The sequence below is a fragment of the Pan troglodytes genome, chromosome 14, assembly GCF_028858775.2.
Source record: "Pan troglodytes isolate AG18354 chromosome 14, NHGRI_mPanTro3-v2.0_pri, whole genome shotgun sequence".
NCBI lineage: Eukaryota > Metazoa > Chordata > Mammalia > Primates > Hominidae > Pan > Pan troglodytes.
In genome coordinates, this window is record NC_072412.2 from 45,316,321 (window position 1) to 45,335,924 (window position 19,604).

At 45.8% G+C, this 19,604-nt stretch overlaps 1 protein-coding gene across 2 annotated transcripts in view; it reads left to right on the forward strand.

Moving 5' to 3' along the window:
- Positions 1–19,604, forward strand: part of ERICH6B (glutamate rich 6B) — a 74,227-nt gene that overhangs the window by 10,518 nt on the left and 44,105 nt on the right. For both annotated transcript variants that reach the window (XM_016925677.3, XM_063792138.1), the window contains 3 exons: positions 8,153–8,757; positions 14,438–14,486; positions 17,904–18,073. In XM_016925677.3, the coding sequence (XP_016781166.1) occupies positions 8,211–8,757; positions 14,438–14,486; positions 17,904–18,073 (766 nt within the window). In that variant the 5' untranslated portion in view covers positions 8,153–8,210. The remainder of the gene's footprint in view (positions 1–8,152; positions 8,758–14,437; positions 14,487–17,903; positions 18,074–19,604) is intronic.

The window sequence follows — 19,604 nt, forward strand, 5'->3', positions numbered from 1 at the left end:
TGGAGAGTGAGGTGGGGGCACTGCACCTCTCTGACCACCCTTAGAGATGGGAGGACACCTTGAGTGGGTTGGGAGTCAGGGAACCAAAGAGGAGGGGCTTCAGGAAGTTGAGGGGGAGTGGCCTCGGGAGAAAAGTGGGAGTGGCCTCAGGGATTCCAGGGGCCGGGTCTCAGGGAGCACGCTGGGAAGAGCTTTAGAGAGTGGAGACTAAAGGGCCTCAAAAGCTTGGCCCAGCCAGCAGCCTGTAGAAAGAGCTGCTTTCATCCAAACCTTCTTGGGTTTGGTTTGTTTTGTTTTGTTCTTTTGAGACAGGGTCTCGAAACCAGCACAGTGGCTGATCTCAACTCACTGTAGATTTGACCTCCTGGGTTCAAGTGATCCTCCCATCTCAGCCTCCCACGTGAGCTAGGATCACAGGTGCACACCACCATGCCCGGCTAATTTTTTAGTTTTTTTTAGAGATAGGGTCTTACTGTGGTAGCTAGGCTTCTTCTTGGTGTTTTGTTTGTTTTTTTTTTTTCCAGCCAAAAATGTTTGTAGTAAGATTTTCTTCCTCCCACCTTTGGACTATTTTTGATGCTCAGGTAGAAAACAATTTTTTCTTTCAAACAACTTTTTTTTCACACCTGTAAATGAAGACTGTAAACTCTTCTGTTTCCCCTGAAAGTTGATTTTCCTTACCTATGAAGTGAGGGTGATGATGCCCACATCAGGGCTTGCTGTGAGGGTGGAGGGGGCCAGAGTTTTGGCCACACAGAACCTTAGCTCCCCTCCCCACAGCCTCCCCTGACTGATGGATGGAGATGGGCAGCATGAAGGGCTTCTGCCGCAGCATCCCCGGGGCTTTCTGGTTGGACATTTGTATCAGTGGTTTGGATGAGGATACAGATAAGACTAAGCTGGGAGGAACTGGAAATGGCTAGCAGTCAATGAAAAATTATTTGGATGAGCCAAAGAAAATGTAACGTCCTGGTTAGAGGGGCAGGAGCCCCCTTCCCCTTTTGGAGTGGGTGCTCCAAACATCCTCACAGAGTCAGCAGAGTTCCCTCTTCTCAGATACACCGCACTGCACTGTGAGAGATGATCACAAGTGTGCCCCTGTCTCCATGTGTCTGGGCCTGGGCTCGACTTCTGTTCTGGGCCACCTGTGTAGAGAGCTCTTGGCCCACAACAGTGCATCTGGGGAGAAGACCCTAGAAACCTCACCATCCACAGAAGGGTGGAAGGAATGGGAAAGGGAGGGGTCTGTATTCACACATTCACTCAACACACATCGTACCCGCTGTGTGCTGGCCAGGGCCCTAGGCCCTTGGGCTACACCAGTAAATCAAACCAAGATCCCTGATCCCAGGGAACTTACTTTGTAATGAGATGAGCAAGACAGCACACACCACAAATGAATAAGGTACTTGGTACATTAGATGGTGAGAGGTGCTCTGGGGACAAAGGGGAAAGGATGGCAGGTTAAGGGACATGGAAAGTGCTAGGAGCGGGCAGGGGAGGACCCAGGGCAGTGGGGCATGCCTCACTGAGGCACTGGGAAAGGGGGTGACAGAGGGAGCAGGACTGTGGCAGAGATCTGCGGACAGGACCCAGGCACAGGGAGAGTAAGGGCCTTAACCAGAAATAATGCCCTGACCAGCACCTGGCATGTTAGGAAAGACCAGCAGGTCTAGGACCAGCAGGGCAGGAGCCAAGGGAGGCAGGGGGAGAAGAGTCGGGAGGACATTGCAGGCACTGAAAGGGCTTTGACTTCATCTGGGAGAGGGGAGCTATCACAGGGAAGTGAGGGGTCCGCCCCACATCTTCAAAGCCAGCGACTCTGTGAAGAATAGACCTGTTAAGGTGTGTGATTGTTAATTTTATGTGTTAATTTGACTGAACTAAGGGAGGCTCATTATTTCTGGGTGTGGCTGTGAGGGTGTTTCTGGAAGAGATTAGCACTGGAACTGGTGGAGTAGGTAAAGAAGATCATCTTCACCAATGTGGGTGGGCATTGTCCAAGCCACTGAGGGCCCAGCTAGAAGAAAAACATGGAGGAAGGGACAATTTTTTTCTCATTCTTCTTGGTCTGGGACATCCATCTTCTCCTGCCCTAGGACCTTGGAAGTCCTGGTTCACAGGCCTTCAGACTCCAGGACTTACACTAGGGGCCCCCCTCCTCCATGTCTTAAGCCTCCAGCCTTGGACTGAATTACACCACCAGCTTTCCTGATTCTCCAGCTTGCAGATGGCAGATGGTGGGGCTTCTCGGCCTCCAAAATTGTGTGAGCCAATTCCCATAATAAATATCCACTTACATTTCTATATATATCCCACTGGTTCTGTTTCTCTGGAGAACCCTGAATGATATAGAAGGTAATTGCAATAATGCAGGCAAGATGTGTGTGTGGCTCAGAGCAGGGTGGGAAAATGGAGGGATGAGAAGAGATGAGATCCTTTGAAGAAGGAGCCAGACTGCTCTCCTGGTGGATATGAGGTTGGGTGAGAATGAAAGAGAAGAGTCTTAGTCCAAGGGCTGAGAGGTCTGGGGAGGAAGACTAGGATCCCAGTTTAGGCACAGTGAGTTTGAGACGTCTGTTAGACATCCCAGCAGAGATGCCAAGAAGGCCGTTGGAGTTGAGCCTGGAGTCCTGGAGGAAAGTCTAATTGCTACCTTCAAACCCTTAAAAGGCTGTCATGTAGAACTCTTCATCCTGGCTCCCCCAGGACTGAAAAAGGCCAGTGATGAGTGGAAGTCAAACCAAGAAGACTGATTCAATCCAAGGACTTCTGGACTGCAGCTGTCTGGAAATTGAATGATGAGCTTTATAAAGCACAGGCTATCTTACATTTATAGATAACAACTTCCTGAAAGCATGGCTGAGAGTCAGAAAACGTGCTGACACATTGTGAGGGCAGTTCTCTCTGGGCAAACAAAGCATCACCAAGAAAATCCCTCAAGTCAGGCCGCTTTCCCAGGCAGAGGTACCAGCCTCCTGAGGAAAAGGGAGCTCAACTCCAGCACTGCCCCAGAACCATCATTTCTCCTGGGACCCAGCCACTAGGACCCAGAATGAAGGAAAGACGGACCCCAATCTCTAAACTTCTCAGCTGGGCTGCAGACAGTCCCTGGAGCAGGGTAGTTGGAAAGCAAATCTCTTTTTTCTCTCCCCATGGCATGAACTGATTAAGGCCTCAGAAGGACCCACAACACACATTCACACACATAGACGTTTACACACACGCACCTTCAGAGCTGGTTAGGAATAAGTATGCAATAATAACAGTGCCTGACACTCCTTATGCCTGTACACACTGCCTCATTGCATCCTTCCAGGAGATAGGTCCTGTTGTTCTCAAATGGGTCATGGTCTGAATCACAAGTTGGAGCCAGGATGTTTGCCCCAGACACTGGGTATCAAGTTGCCATTACTATTTATTCCACCTGTAGGCTTGTCTTACAAATTTCTAAGAGAATTAAAGGGAGAGTGTCTGGAATGCAGTTTCTTTTTCTGATCTTTGAAATGAGAATGCAGCTGACTGGACCCTTTTTACAAGGCCTGATGAGAAAATAGGAAGAAAAGACCCGTCACCCGGAATGATGGCATGCCATTGATAAATGCTCCTCTGGGCTATCTAGGGGACCGGCTGATTTTGATCTCTTAAGCAGCTACAAAAATCTGAGAGGTAGGGAGCCCTGAAGTGTAAGCCTTTGATGGAGTGGCCAGTGCCTATGTGTGCTCCTCACCTCTCCCAGGGGAGAGCTGGACAGACTGGCTGTCAAAGAAAACCAAAGCTGGACAGCAATCAAAGCAGTAAAATATATACATTTTAAAATTGCTTAAAAATAGGCTGCCACTGTGTTCCCAAGGCTCGTCTTGAACTCCTAAGTTCAAGTGATCCTTTCCGCTTCAGCCTCCCAAGTAGCTGGTACTATCAGTGCGCACCACCATGCCCCACAGTAAAAATATATTTTACTCACGAACTATTGCAACAGGAGAAAAGAGATCCCAGTATAGAACTGGACTCAATTCTGAATACAGCATGGGCAAATGGAAATTTACAGCCAAGGACAGAGTGGGGAATCAACGGATAGGAAATTAACTCAGAGGAAACATCAAGGCATCATCAGGGTAGATGGGAAATTAACAAGAAACATCAGGGGTAAGGGAGATTCAGGCTAAACCAGCCTGACAGAATTCTTGATGAAGGCAGGCCTGGGGCATGGGGAGGATGAGAAATCTGATCAGGTAACAAGGATGGTCATATATGGAGGATGGGGCAGGATTTTTGCTAAATTGACTTAGCAGGCTTCTTGCTAAAACTGGACTTTATAGAACTACCATTTAATCCAGCAATTCCACTCCTGGGTATCAACCCAGAGGAAAAGAAATCATTACATCAAAAAGATACCTGCAACTGTATGTTTATCACAGCAATATTCACAATAGCAAAGCTGTGGAAGCAACCTAAGTGTCCACCAATGGATGATCAAAGAAAATGTGGCATATATACAAAATAGAATACTGCGCAGTCATAAAAGAATGAAATCGTGTCTTCCGCAACAACATGAATGGAACTGGAGACCATTGTCTGAACTGAAATAGGTCAGTCACAGAAAGACAAATACCACATACTCTCACTTCTGAGTAGGCATAGAGTGTGGAGTAATAGACGATGGAGACTCAAAAGAGTAAGGGAGCAGGAGAGGAGTGGATGGTGAGAAATTATTATTACAAGAAATTACTTAATGAGTACAATGTATGCTATTTGGGTGCTGGAGACCCTAAAAACCCTGACTTTACTACACAATCTATGAATGTAACAAAATTACACTGGTACGCCATAAATTTTTACAAAATAAAAAAATAAATAAAATGAAACTGGATTTTACAAGGAAGTGCACAGATGAGTCTGGGAGAAGGTTCAGGAGCCTGACTGGAGTTTGGTCAAGCAAAGAATTCTTGTCACCACTCTTCAATTGCTCTAGCCATCCCAGCTCTGTCTTAGGGTGAGGCAGCAGCAGCCAGTGGGAGTTAGAAGTAGACGGCAATAATAGGTGGTGTGTTGAGGTTTTAGATGAATAAAGCTGAAGGGGCCTCCTTTACAATGGAAGAGGCGTCTGCAGACATAGCTGTGGTTGGGTCCCAAAGCTTTCCGTAGCTCACCCTTTGCCCCAAAGACAGTGTCCTCCACCATCAGCTCATGTATTATTTATACCTCTCCTCCTCCAAAAAGCACTGGAGGCAGCCTACATGAAAAGACATTCATATACCACAGAACCATAAAATGAAGGATAAAAGGGCAAGCCAACTGCAGGCACAGCTTCCATTCTCCGCTGCTTCTTAACTGTCTGGCAAATGGCCACGGGAATCCTCTTGCTCCAGAGTTGCTTTAATCCTAACACTTTCACCGTCACCACTGTGAAGCAAAACTTATGGAAAGCCATCATTTTGGACTTGGCTCCTGCACTAGGTCCCAGTAGACAAGACCAAATCAGAATGGAGTCACTCATGCTAAGTGCCATATAATCAAACTGAAACTGTAAGGAAACAGATCCCAAAACAGCACACTTTTTCCTGAAAACAGGAGATTCCAGTCTACCTGAGCGAGAATAATAAGTAAGTCCTCTCTCTGCTTTAACCCTTACCAAAAAAAGTAACCTGAAGTAACCTAATGTTAGCCAATCCACTTTTTTTTGTTTGCTCTGTTTCCGTGTTCCCACCTCACAGAGCCTGCTGTTTTGCTACTGCCTGATGGGAGCTCTCATTCTGTTTGTAGAATGGTTCTATTCATGAATCATGAATAAAAACCAATTCAATTAATAACTAAATTTGTTGCAGTTTTCTCTTTTGATGCCACCCAACACAAAATGCTTCATGATGGGTTTTAAAACTCTCCACGCACAGGCTCCCCCTTTACTGCTACCATCTTTGTCATCTCTCCGCACGGCCAACTTTCCCTGCCCCAGGCAGATCCGGTTACTCCCTACCCTCAGCCACTGACCTCTTAAGTGATCAGGCTACCAGTGAGGCCTTGTTTTTCTCTCCACCAACTCTTTCAGTCAATTATTTCCCAGATTTACATTTGGTGAAGCTATCACAAGGTAGGTTCTCTGGAAATAGACTCTAAAATGCAAACTGCTGAGATGCAACTGTTGAGATACAAAACGTTTCTTGGGGTCAGCCCCTGGAGGAAAAAGGGAGAGGAAGCAGGCTTGGGCCAGATGGAGATGGCACTTGTGGAGTAGGCTTGGTGAGCCTTGGTCAGCCTGCTAGAGAGCTCTGGGGTGAATGTAGCCTCTCAGAGGTGTGCTGCCTGGAGTTGACTGTGATTTTCTATCTCCACCTTGCCTGGTCCTCAGATACCGGCTGTCCCAAGAATGACATCACTATCAGAAAGGGACTCTGCAGCTGAGACACATCCTGAAGGAGCTGGCAGCTGGGGGCCACCTGTTGACCACACTCCTCACCGCTGGGTGGCAAGTCCTTCTTTGAAAAGGGGATCTGGGCAGTGCACTTCTGTGTTCACTGCCCCAGGCTAACCCTATTGGAATCCAGCAATCCAAGGGCTCCAACAGTGATGTGGGTGGGTAAATGTGCCATTTGCCCATGATGAATGGCCTTGTCCATCACACCTCTCATCTTGGACATCATGCTGCATTTGCTAAAATTCATCCTGGTGGTCTCATCTGGCTGGTTCCCCAGAACAGAGTTTCCCACTCAGACAGCCAGAAAGAGGCCGGCCAAGATATGTATCTCTTAAGTCCCCAGAGCAAGCAGAAGGATTCTGGTCCAGTTGCCTCTTCAGTCTGTCCTGTCCTGCAGAATAAATGTCATTTTTAAACCTTCAGGGTGCACTGCTGTAGAGCCACCTCTTCTTGGCCCTTCATTCAGTCACTGGCCATATGTTTATTGAACATCTATTATGCACCAGGCTCCGAGCTAACCATCAGAGATACGGTGGGGAACAGATTATAGAAGGTCACTATCATTGAGACACTTACACCTAATGGAAGAAAAAAATTGAACAAGAACACACAGAAATGGACACATAAGTGGACACAATGATAAGTGCTGTAGGAGAGAGTAACAGGGTGGGGGCAGGGAAGGAAGGATGGGGATAGATAAGGCCAGAAAGACAGGCAGGCATGGAACGGAGGTGACATCATATTCTAAGCACAACAGAAAGCCACTGGGAGATTTTAAGCAAAGGAAATCCTGATTTGATTTATATTTTTATAAGAACACTCTTTGCAGCAAATGACTAGCAGAGCAGTGGCAGGGGTCTCAGGAAACCCAGTAATTCAGTCTAGAGATGGCATGTTCACCATGGGGAATCACAGTGGGCCACGGTGGAGAGGAGGGGGAGTGGAAGAATTCAAAATCTATTTTCAAAAAAGAATAACACTGACCCCACCCATCTTTAAGGAGCTTATACTGTTGGAAGAACAAACGTGCAAACAATTTAATATAGCAAAATAGTTACTTTAATAAAAAAAATATAGAGGACATGGATGGAGCAGAAGAGGGAGCCTGGAAGCCTTCCTGGAGGAGTCAAGATGCTCAGTGTTTAAACATATGTAGCATTTGCCTGGTGAGCTGAGGGCAGATGGTGCTGCGGGCAGGGCTGACAGTGCATGTGGTAGCCATGAGGACATGACCCACAGACTTCTGACCACAGGGGCCTTAACTGACCAGAAGCCCCAGCCACTGTGTCCGTCCTATGCTGTGGGAACCCCTTCCATTGTGTTGGTCACTTGTGTTTAGTAATCTGTTTTTTTGTGACTCCTTTCTCCCCAGATTTCAAGCTCCTGGAAGACAGTCTCTGTCTTATTTATTGTGGTAATAAATACTTAAGGAAAAATAAAAATCTTCTCTAGCAGTAGCACCACTAAACAATGATTGCTTTCCAGCCCTCCCCATTGACTTCATATTGTGCAATAATTTCAAAGGCCTGGTCTTTAGGTGTGGTCTCCCCACCCAGCTCTCTGAGGGTAAGCTTCCATTCCCTCTTCTTGTGCCTTTTTCACTGGCCTCTATGTACTGATCTGCATACTTAAAGAGCCCTCCAAAGACTACTGAATGAAATAAGTGAACAAAAATGGGATTAAATCAATATGCATTTGCTATTACTGGCTAATAGGATTTTATTCCTTTCTTGGATACAGGATAATAAAGTGACGTTGGCTGCTGCAGAAGGAGTTCACCACCTACGACTTCCCCAGCATGTCTGCTGAAAATAATCAGTTATCAGGAGCATCACCTCCTCACCCTCCCACAACTCCCCAATATTCCACACAGACCTTGCCTTCAGAGAAAGAGGATACTGAAGTAGAACTAGATGAGGAAAGTCTACAGGATGAATCTCCATTTTCTCCAGAGGGAGAGTCTCTGGAGGACGAAGAGTATCTGGAGGAGGAAGAGGATCTGGAAGAGGAAGAGTATCTGGGGAAAGAAGAATACTTGAAGGAGGAAGAGTATCTGGGGAAGGAAGGGTATCTGGAGGAGGAAGAGTACCTGGGGAAGGAAGAGCATCTGGAGGAGGAAGAGTATCTGGGGAAGGAAGGGTATCTGGAGAAGGAAGATTATATTGAGGAGGTAGATTATCTGGGGAAGAAAGCGTATCTGGAGGAGGAGGAGTATCTGGGGAAGAAATCATATCTAGAAGAAGAAAAGGCTCTGGAGAAGGAAGAGAATCTGGAAGAGGAAGAAGCTCTGGAGAAGGAAGAGAATCTGGATGGAAAAGAAAATCTGTATAAAAAGTATCTGAAAGGTGAGTATCTGGAGGAGGGAGAGCATCTATGGGAGGAAAAGTATCTGAAAGGGAAAGAAGGTTGGATGAAGAAGAGTATCTGGAAAGGGATGAGTATCTGGAGGAGGGCATCCCAAAGGATGGTAACTCTAGTTTACCAGGATGCACGGGAAAAAAGCACAAACCTGACATAGAGCCAGAGCGCAAATTGTCAACTCTATCCATGGTGCTGACAGGGAGGAAGACTCATTTACTGACCAAGTTCTGCTCACAACTATAATACAATAGCCTTGCCCCAAAGCACTGCACCCACAAAGCAGACAGGAAGACTTCATAAACATAAAGCACCTGCTTATAATAATAATTGTTATTTGTATCTTTCCTTTTTCATATTACACGAGTAATACATGTTCATTGCAAATGTTTTAGAAACTATATATAAGCAGGCCAGGGGCAGTGGCTCACACCTGCAATCCCAGCAGTTTGGGAGGCCAAGGCAAGAGGATTGTGTGAAGCCAGAAGTTTGAGACCAGCCTGGGCAACGTAGCCACACCTCATCTCTACAAAAAAATTGTAAAATTTAGTCGGGTGTGGTGGCACACACATGTGGTCCCAGCTACTCAAGAGGCTGAGATAGGAGGATCACTTGAGCCCAGGATTTTGAGTAGCCTGGGTAACAGAATGCTCATCTCTAAAAAAAAAAAAAAAAAAAAAAAAAAAAGAGAAGAAGGAAAGAAAGAAAGAAACTATATATAAGCAAAAAGAAGACAGCAAAAATCACCACCACTTGACTATCAGATTTGATAATCACTTTCCACACTTTTGATTATATCTTCCCCAGACTTATTTTATATATATATACACACACATATATTTATATACACATATATACACACATACACACACACCTCTTTTATAAAAGGATCATGCTTTATATTGTGTTTGTAACCTGCTTTTAAAGATACACTTATTTATATATTTATATAAACACTGTATACTTATATGAATATCATTTAATATTATATACATTCAATATGCTATTAAGCTTTCTACAAATCATTTTAATGACTGCATCACATTGTGTTGTGTTGATAAGCTATAATATTTTTAATCAATCTCCTATTACTGACCATTTATTGCTTCCAATTTTTTGTTACTTTTTAAAAATGGCATTTTGGTGAACTGCTTTATCAGAGATCTCTATTTCCTGGAATACATTCCTACACTCTGTTGCTAGGTCAACAGACACTGGTATGCTTCTCAGGATACCGATTCGGCCCCCTTAAAGGAATCATTTTAGTCTGTGGGTAAGTATTTGACTTTGGAGTGATTTTTCTCATCCAAGGGCTAAATTTTTCCAACACTGTTTCAGCAACTGGCAGTATTTCCTCATGTTGGGTTTTATTATTTGGCAGCAGCCTCCTTGTGCTGTTTGCTAGCAGTGACTAATGTGCTTTTGCTCATATGCCCCTGCAGTGTCTTCTCTTGATGTCGTGACTGCATGGCCATATTCAACTAGGTACAGAAATGTAAAGGTTCAGGTCACCTACATCATCTTCATGCTGGCCTATAAGTAGAACTAAACTATTTTTCTGGATCCGGTTCTGCTACCAACTGCAAGCATCCTAGGCAGCCTGAATTTTTGCATTCCTAAAAATCTGATTACACACAACCTACATCCTAAAAGCTGGGCATTCTCAGCAGCCACACAGACATTTTACCTTTATGTCCCTCTCCATCAAATCAGATGTACCATCCTTGATTCCTACTCCCTTCCTGGAAATTTAGTTGTTGCATTGGAGAGGTAATTCCACTACTGCTGGGAAACTCTCTTTTCTGTGTGCCTACCATTAAGCTCTCTCTTGGAATCCTAATATCCCTGCTGTTCAAGTATCAAATGTAATTCTAATACTGAAAAATAGCATTCAGGGCTTTTTCTCTTGCACGGTATGAATCAAGCATTCTTAACATGTCCCCTCTATGTGCTGGATCTTTGAAAATATATTACCCACTAGAGTAGGACAAATACAATGCTGTCAAGCGAATGGAACTGTGTATAAAGCAAACACTTTGAAAATAAATGTCCTGCTAACAAAAATTGGAGAGGCACTGAAAAAACACTAGGGAGATGCTGAAATGCCTTTCAAGGCTCATGAAAGAATGTCTTGGTCTATGAAATCCTAGGGTTTCAAGATAGATTGTACAAAACAGGTTAAGAAAAAATTTATAAGAAATTTCTTAACTTTTCAAAAAAATATATCAATATTTTTAATGTAGAATAGTCTCCTAATACCCTTAAGATATAACTTTGTTTACCCTTGTGTTGAACCTCAGTGACTAACAAGAGTGCCTTCCTCACCTATAGCAGATGCTCAGTACATGTAAATTGAATCAAGTGATCATATTCACTAACTAGAGCCAGTCACACTCACATATACATGGGTGCACACAAATTTTTTTTAACCTTATCCATTAATTGGCATCTATAAAATGAGCCCTAGATATGACAAATGGGCTTATCTCTCATGCTGATGCATTAACTACTTGAGGTTAGTAGTGGAAAACTATGTTGAGAAGAATTTTGAGGGATTGTCTGGGCTCAGCAGCAAAGAGTGCTGTGAGCAACTAGTGATGTCTGCCACAGGAGCAGAGAGTGAAGGGGGTGCCTGAGTGTCATTTATTTATCTACTTAATAGCAGATAGGAGTCTGTCATGAAGAGCACATTTTCCTTTCTCTCAGGAGCTTGACTGCCTAGGTTTGAATGCCAGCTCTCTCCCTTTCACTAGTTGCATGAGCTTGGGCAAGTGACTTAACCTCTCCATGTCTTGGTTGTCTTCATTGTAAATAGGAACAGCATTAGACCTACCTCATAGGATGTGTGGGAGGATTAAAGGGGTTTAATTGGGTAAATCATTAAGAGATATGCCAGACACATAGCATTTTAGGCCTAAGCAAGTGTTAGCCATTATAAGTATTATTATATTACATGATGTATTATTATTCCCTTGCCATTGACTTGTGCCTGGCCACACACCCCTAGCCACATTACCTGCTTTGTGAAATGGACATAACCAAAAGATGAAACACAATGAACCAGGCTGTGGGAGGGATCTGCACCCTCCACTCATCTACCCTATAGCGGTCAACTTCAGAGATTCCCATAGCCCTGGACAAATCAGGTTACATCAGACTAACAACCCCCACCCACCTCTCTTCCTTAAAGGGTTGATTCCCCCCAAAGTTTATGGGGGAAATCCAGTAAAATTGGGTGAGCAACTTGAATATAAATGCAGCATCAATTGCCAGTGAATAATTGGTTGGTTGCATCTGACTGGCCTGCTGGGGGAGTTCAGATTTTGGATGCACAACATGGGTGTGAGTGCTGTGGTGTCCAAGTCAGAAAACCCAGCACACGATGGAGTCTAGACCTTGGGCATGTCACTTACCATCTCTAGGTTTCAGTTTCCCCATGTGCAAAAACACCTTTCTCACAGTGGGTTGTAATAAGTAAATGAAGTAACATACCTGAAACTGCTTTGAAACTCCCCTGTACCACACAATTGTAAGGTATAAAATACTCTTCTAATCTTACAAGAAGAAAGGCAGTAGAGGAGCCTCCAGGCTACATTGCTCTCCTGCTGCCACAGAACATGCTGTAGAGTGAAACCACCCCACAATGAGACCCCCTTTTAGTTTTTTTAGTACCCAAGACATTCCTAATGATAAATTCTGCCCTGTGGCAAATAATGCTATAGAGATGTCACAGTACATTGATTTTGATTCATCATGTTTTTGCCTAATCTTTTGATATACATAGTGCATCGAATTTTATTTTCTTTACCCTGCTAGATCCTCCTCGGCAGCTCCAAATGCCGTCTGGCCTAAATGCTGTAATTCAGTTGCCATTTCCAGTTGAGAGTTGGTGTCCCAACTACCATTTCCAACAGGAACCTAGCAATTCTGGAAATTTCAGAAGAAAGGTGCAAGAGATACTAACAAGGCAGAGATGAGAAAGCCAGCCAACTTTTCATGAAAGGAAGTTCACCTCTGTGACCTTGAGTCAGCCACTGGTGGGTGGGGGAATGCTGAGCCCCAGAGCTGGTTTCTTCTGCCTCCAATGTGCTCCCAAAAGAACAGAATCATTTTCTGCACGTGTCTTGTCCCAGTGAAAGTTAGGGAACATAGTCTGATGGCATAGGGTACATATTGTCTATTTCACAATCTGTATCTCCTTTAATTGTCCCAACCATTATCTCTTCCTGCCCATTTCACAGATGAGCAACTTGGAGCTAGAAAGAGGGCATGTGACTACTCCAAGGTCACAGAAAATCATTAGAAGGGCCAGGACAGGCTCCCAAACTTTCTCTCCTCTTCTAGTCGCTTCTCCTCCTTTCCTCCCTTCCTTCCTCCTTTCATGCTTTGTTTCTGCTTTTTAATAAGTTGTGTACCTATTTTAATTTTAGAAAAGTGACATCAAAAAACGAATATCTTCTTGTTCCTTTTTTTAAAAAATGAAAAATTTGAACAGTAAAAAGTAGAAAGACATCCCCCAACCCACGAACATTCAAATATAAACAAAGCTAATTCACACATGAGTGATTTGTATTCTGTCTCTCTGCCGCCATTGTTTGCATTTTTGGTAGTGATGGTCCTTGTTGTGTCGTTTGGTTTTTACTGTTTTAAACATGCTGTCTATACAAGTTAGTACTTTACTTTTGTAACTTAGTATTATAACTTCACCATTTGCCCATGTTGCTTAATTTTTAGAGACATCATTTTATTTTTATTTATTTTATTTTTTTGAGATGGAGTCTTGCTCTGTCGCCCAGGCTGGAGTGCAGTGGTGCCATCTTGGCTCAGTGCAAGCTTCGCCTCCTGGGTTCACGCCATTCTCCTGACTCAGCCTCCCGAGTAGCTGGGACTACAGGCGCCTGCCACTACATCCAGCTAATTTTTTGTATTTTTAGTAGAGACGGCGTTTCACCACATTAGCCAGGATGGTCTCGATCTCCTGACCTCATCATCCGCCCACCTCAGCCTCCCACAGTGCTGGGATTACAGGCATGAGCCACCTCACCCAGCCGAGACATCATTTTAATAGCCAAGGGATGTTCCTCAATAATATTTTCTTGCATGGGTAAGCTATGGATAAGTGGAAGCGTTCACATTTCCCTTTCCAATTCAAATGTTCTGGTTCTCGTTTCTCTACTGCTTCCCCTGTTGCCATTTTGTATTATCAGAATTGGTGGCATAATTTATCCCAAGTCTACAAGAAATTCTTTATGCCATATCATTCAAGGCAAATAATCAGGTGATTATGTGACACAAGCAGGTCCTTTAAAATTAAAAATAATCCTTAAAATACATATATCCCCTGCACCTCAGTCACCTCTGCTGGACCGATGTCCTTCATCCCGATACAGAAGTAGGCTTCTGGGATAACCATAGAGATAAGCAAAGCAAACTCGAATTTCCAAAATCCATGATTGCCTGAAAAGTATCTTCTTGAGTTCTCACTAATTTTATAAAATTTCAACCTAGTAATTTTTAAAGGAAACCATTAAGAGACAATACTAAAGAAAAGTAAAAATAGAAAATTTCTATAACTAGGGCCCTCTACACGTACTTAACAACGTATTTTTAAATAGAAAGAAAGATGCTTTTTTGCCAATATTGCTTTTTTATTCTTTTTTCCAATAGAACCCAAGGCAAGTTATTCATCACAAACCATGCTTCTTCGTGATGCAAGGTAACAGTTTTCTTTTGGGATAAATTAGGTGGAAACTCCTGCTTGGGGACAATGTTTCAGCAGCCCTTGGAGAACACAAGACAGGGAGTGGCGTGGAGTAGGGGAGGAAGAAGGAGTTTAGTGGGGGTTCCTGGAAGTTACAACCCTGCTTGCCTCTGCCACTCAGTCACTCACAGGGGAGAGGCAGGTCCCAAGATCAGAATCCTGGGTACTCAGAACCACTAGAGATGAAAGGGGCAGAGGTCATCTGAGTCTGGAGAGAAGGTCTCAACCAGGAGAGACCGCAAAGGGCTCGCAAGCAGTGCTCTCAGGGGAGCAGATGAATGAATGCCCCCAAGGGAAGGTGCAGTCTGTCCCGGAAGAGAATAGGCTCAGGCATATTTCCAAGGCCTGAATTCTCATTCAGTGAATACTCATTAAAATCTTGTGACAGGACTTGGCACACACTAGATGGTCAATGAAATATCTGTGGAATAAGAGAGCCTCTGTGGAATATGCTGGGCCTGCTACGTGCCCAGCTGCAGGGGTCACAAGCTTTGTCCTTGACTTTTTGTCTTGTCCCCTACACTTTCTCCCCAAAGGATAATTTATCTCCACTAGATCTAAAAAAAGCACGGGACCATTTTGGTTATGGCAAGAAGCAGGAATGAAATCCCAGTTTTGCCAAGTAGGGGACCCATAAGTTACAACTTGAGGGCACAGGGCTCCCACACGGGGCTGTCCCTTGACCCGGCGAGGCAGCCCCCCTCCAGCCCTGCACTGGCCGCTCTGTTCCCCACTGCACACCTCCAGGGGCACTGCAAGGCCTCTGACAGGTAACTCCACTGCAGGTGATGCACAAATGAGGGAGTGGCATTCCAAAGGCCCCCGTTCACCCCAATCGCTGACACTCAAAGCAAGTGAAGCAATGTGCCCAGACACAGTGAAGGGGCCTGACAGTGACGTGACCACCTTAAAGATATTGAGAACTGGGGCTTTGGAGCCAGACTGCCTAGGTTTGAAACTCAGCTCCTCCACCCAGGCAGCTGTGTGCTACAGGGCAGCCACTTAATCTCTTGGTACCTCAGTTTCCTCATCTGTAAAATGGGGAGAGGAAGAGTTCCAGCCTCACGGGGTTTTGGTGAGGATGAAATGTATATTTACTCAGCGGGAGGCTGAACAGTGGCCAGCATACAGCACACTCTCAGTAAGTGCCGCAGATCTGTGTCATCCTCCGTTCTGCACCCCACGAACCACCAGGTAGAAAACTTAGCAAGAGTCAGGATTCCTGGTCAGCTTTATTCCAAACATACACACCCAGCCAATCCTTTGTTCATATTTCAGCTGAGGGGGTTTCCAATGGGTTCCCAGGGCCCATGGAGAGCTGTGAGGATCAGAGAGGCCCTGGGGGGGCCTTCCTGGTGTCCACACCAGGCTTGGGTCCCCAGGGGCCAGATCTGGGCCTCCAAGTTCTGAGAGGCCCAGGATATTCTTTACATGAGAAAGCTGAGAACCCAAACCTTCCACAGACTCCTTTAGGCAATAAGTGTTACATTCACATGTGCACGTGTGTGACAGGCAAGGGTTGGGGAAGGATAGCAGGTACAGATCAAGCATTTCATGTGTCCCTTATAAACAGAAAGGCTATCAGCCACCCCAGGCCTGGAGCGGCTCCCTCTCTCACTTCCCCACTTACCGAAGGTCCTCCAGGCACATGCCCGGCCCTCCCCTCGCTAAAGCACTACAGAAGCAGGCCTCGAGTGGTCCAACTCCCCAGCATCCAGGATCCAATGGCTCCTCCCTGTGTCCTCTCCATTGCAACATAACACAGGGCTAGTGTTCAGCCCAGGTGGCTAGAACCCGGCTCTGCTTCCCGGCAGGTGAGACCTGGCAGGAACCCCAGAAGGCCCTGAGATGATCCAGCCTGGAACAGGCATGACAGACAGTGTCTGGGGGGAAAAGTACATGATAGTGGAAATGACCAGAGAGGCCAATATTGTGAGACAACTCTCTAAGTTTGTTTGGCAGATTTGACTTTTCTAAGTCCTTTCATGAGGACTGGCATCATCTCTGTGGGTCCCAGTGGGCACCAGGTGAGTGAGGTACGACAGTCATCATCTCGCTAGAAGGATAAAGAAACAGGCCCTAGAGAGTCTCCTCACCTGGCCTTGGGGCCTGGAGCAGGGCAAGAGTTGACATGGGCCTAAGGAACTCACCTGCATCCGCCTGTTCTTAATCCCTGCGGTCACCTGACCTAGGACCCAAACATCTGGCCACTTGTTCAGGGACCCCTTCTTGATGGTGTATCCTAAGAACTTAGCTGCTAAGCCCCAGGCTGCTGGGCTGGCACAGACCCAAGCTCCCCTACTGATCCCTCAGAGGCACCTGCAAGATCTGCCTGAAACTCCTACAGACCCTGAAGGGAGACTTCCCAGGGCACCCACCTGTGAGAAAAAAACAGGCTTCTGCTCTCTCCCTCCACCTCTTTGCCTGAGCCCTTACCCAGACTCCAGCCCTTACCCCACTCGCTGCCCCTACACTGAGTTCCCTGGTGCAGATGGGGACAGGCCTAACTTACTTCCTCTGCAAGAGCAATAGCAAACAAGTAACTTACCCCAAGTGCCTCTACTATGTTGCAAGAGCCAACATTTAAGCTCAGGCGTCAAGAGCTGACACCAAAGTCTATGCCTTTTCTACCAACCATAGTCACCACCTATTTATATGTTAGGCATCTTTCCTTGTCCCATCTCTGCCAATTGGGCCAGTTGACATGAAATAACTTCAGGGCCAAGACACCCCAAGGACCCCTCTCATTCATTTGAATTAGTTTCTTGCCCCTAGTTAAAAGCCAGAGACTCCTGAGAAAGAACATAGTGTGGGTTGATGTGTCAGGGTCATCCCTCTTGATCCTAAGCTACCAGGTAGTGAAGCCTGCACCTCACACCCAGTGCCCCGCCCTCAGGCCCTTTGGAAAGCCTTTTTGATGGTGGTGGTGTTTGTGGTGAGCCGATTGCAGGGACAGACCTCACTGCTTGATTTTAAACTGCTGCAGCATCTAATTCAGTATCTTTTCCACTCTGCCCAAAACAACTGTGAGGTAGGGAAAGGCACTAGAATAAGCAGGGTTTTGAGCCAGGGAGGAAGGAGAATGTTCTGGAACGTCTGTCAGTTATGACCATCTGGCCCAGTGGCCTTTGAAGGCAGCCACATATCCTCTCACGGTTTAGTGAAGCAGCAGCGGCAATTTGTGGCTCTGCTGCCCAGAGTGACACACTGGCCTATTTTTCATGATTCACAGCTAGTCTCTTCAAACCTTGAGATGTCCATCATCTGGGTCTGGACATCAAGAGCACCCCCTCAACCCCTAACATGCCTTAGAAGGGGTTCCTGACCTGGCCCCTGTCTGGAAGTTGACCTTCCTGTTCTCCCCTCTGACAGGAGTCCAGACGCTGGCCCCTCTCAGGTGACCACCTTCTTGACTGTCCCGTTGACTTTCGCTACCCCTTCTCCTGTCTCTGAATCTGCCACAGAGTCTTCTGAGTTGCTTCTGACATTGTACAGGAGGAGCCAGGCCAGTCAGACAGACTGGTGCTACGACAGAGCTGCCGGTGAGGGAAGCTGCGCTCTGTCGATGAGGCGCAGCCGGGCTCTGTGGGCTGGGGGAGGAATGGTTTTGTGCATGTGAAATATTGTGGCTCGAGTATTGCCTTTCATGCTAATGATATCCTACTGTTTCTGTTGCCCTCTGAGGTCTCATTTTGGGTAAGATGTTAACTCCTCTCCTAGCCTTGCTTCCTGTTTCATCCCATCCCAGACCCCCCTCAGAGAAAGAGCATCAGTAAAGTACTGAAACAAATAGCTTCTTCCATCTTTCCGTCTCTTCCCCTGTTTTTCATTCGTCTTCCTATTCTTGTTCTACATGAACACAGGCACAATTTCCCTCAGGGACACAGGCCATTTTCTTCCCAGATTACACACTGGCTCCCTGGGGTGACAGGCCATATCCAGATAATCATGTGGAAAATGGAAAATGGGACATGGGCCCACCTCAGACAGTCTCAGTGGGGGTCAAAGCCAGCCCTGATTCAGAACCCACCAAAACTATCCATGTAGTGAACTTTCGTGGCTACAGCTAAGACACACAGGAGAGAGTCTGGCAAAATTGCATTAAGGGTCTTCATTCTCTACCCAATTAAACCCCCAAATCCTCACTCTGGGACCCTGGGGGTTGAAGACCGAATAGCATTTCTTGCCATTATTAATTATTTAAATCCAGCTTTAGTGGGATCGATCCATCACTGATTCACAGATTTATTTCTCATCTGTAGTCATGGCAGCAGTAAATTAGATTCCCCCGTCACCTCCCCTCCCTGCCCCTATCCGTGGCTGCTAAATTTTGTAGCTCCAATGTGGTTAAATGAAATTAGGAGCCAGAAACCCTACAAGGGAGAATGGAGAGGCAGAGGACAGGCACACACCGCCAGCATGTGCTGAGGAGTGTTTCACAGGCTACATCGGTTCACTGGGGACCTTTTTCAGCGTGTGTGCTCCCACGGAGCCCCAAGAACTGGAGCCTTCTCAAAGTCAGTAAGCATGACCACCGAGAAAATCTGAGCATTTATCTAAATATTCATAAGAAGGATTCTGAAAGTCATTTCCTGAGTAGCATTGGCCAGTCAAGTGCCAATGCTAAGCTTGAGAGGATGTGGGAGAGGAGAAAGGTAATGGGAAAAGGCTGGGGTATGCAACAGAGGGGACTCGAGCCTGTTCACACCACTGTGGACCCAGCCCCGAGAGGGGCCCCATTGAAATCATTGTTTCATTGGCCCTTCATTAGCATTATTAATAGAGCTAATTATGTCTGTATTTCATTGAGGTTGTAATCACCATGTATATTCGGTCTGTATGGGCACATTTTGCAGCTATGTCTTGGAGTTCCTTAAAGCCAACATACACTGAGTGTTTAGTAAAAGTCTGACCACCCACAGGAAATGTCCACTGATCAAATATTGTGACATTGGTGGCTTGAGTCAAAGATATGGACTGTGTTGGAGCCTCTAAGCCAGGCTCAATGACACCCCAGTTTCCTGCAGTTACTTGGGGTGGGGGGATGGTCATTAGAACAAAGATTGAAACACA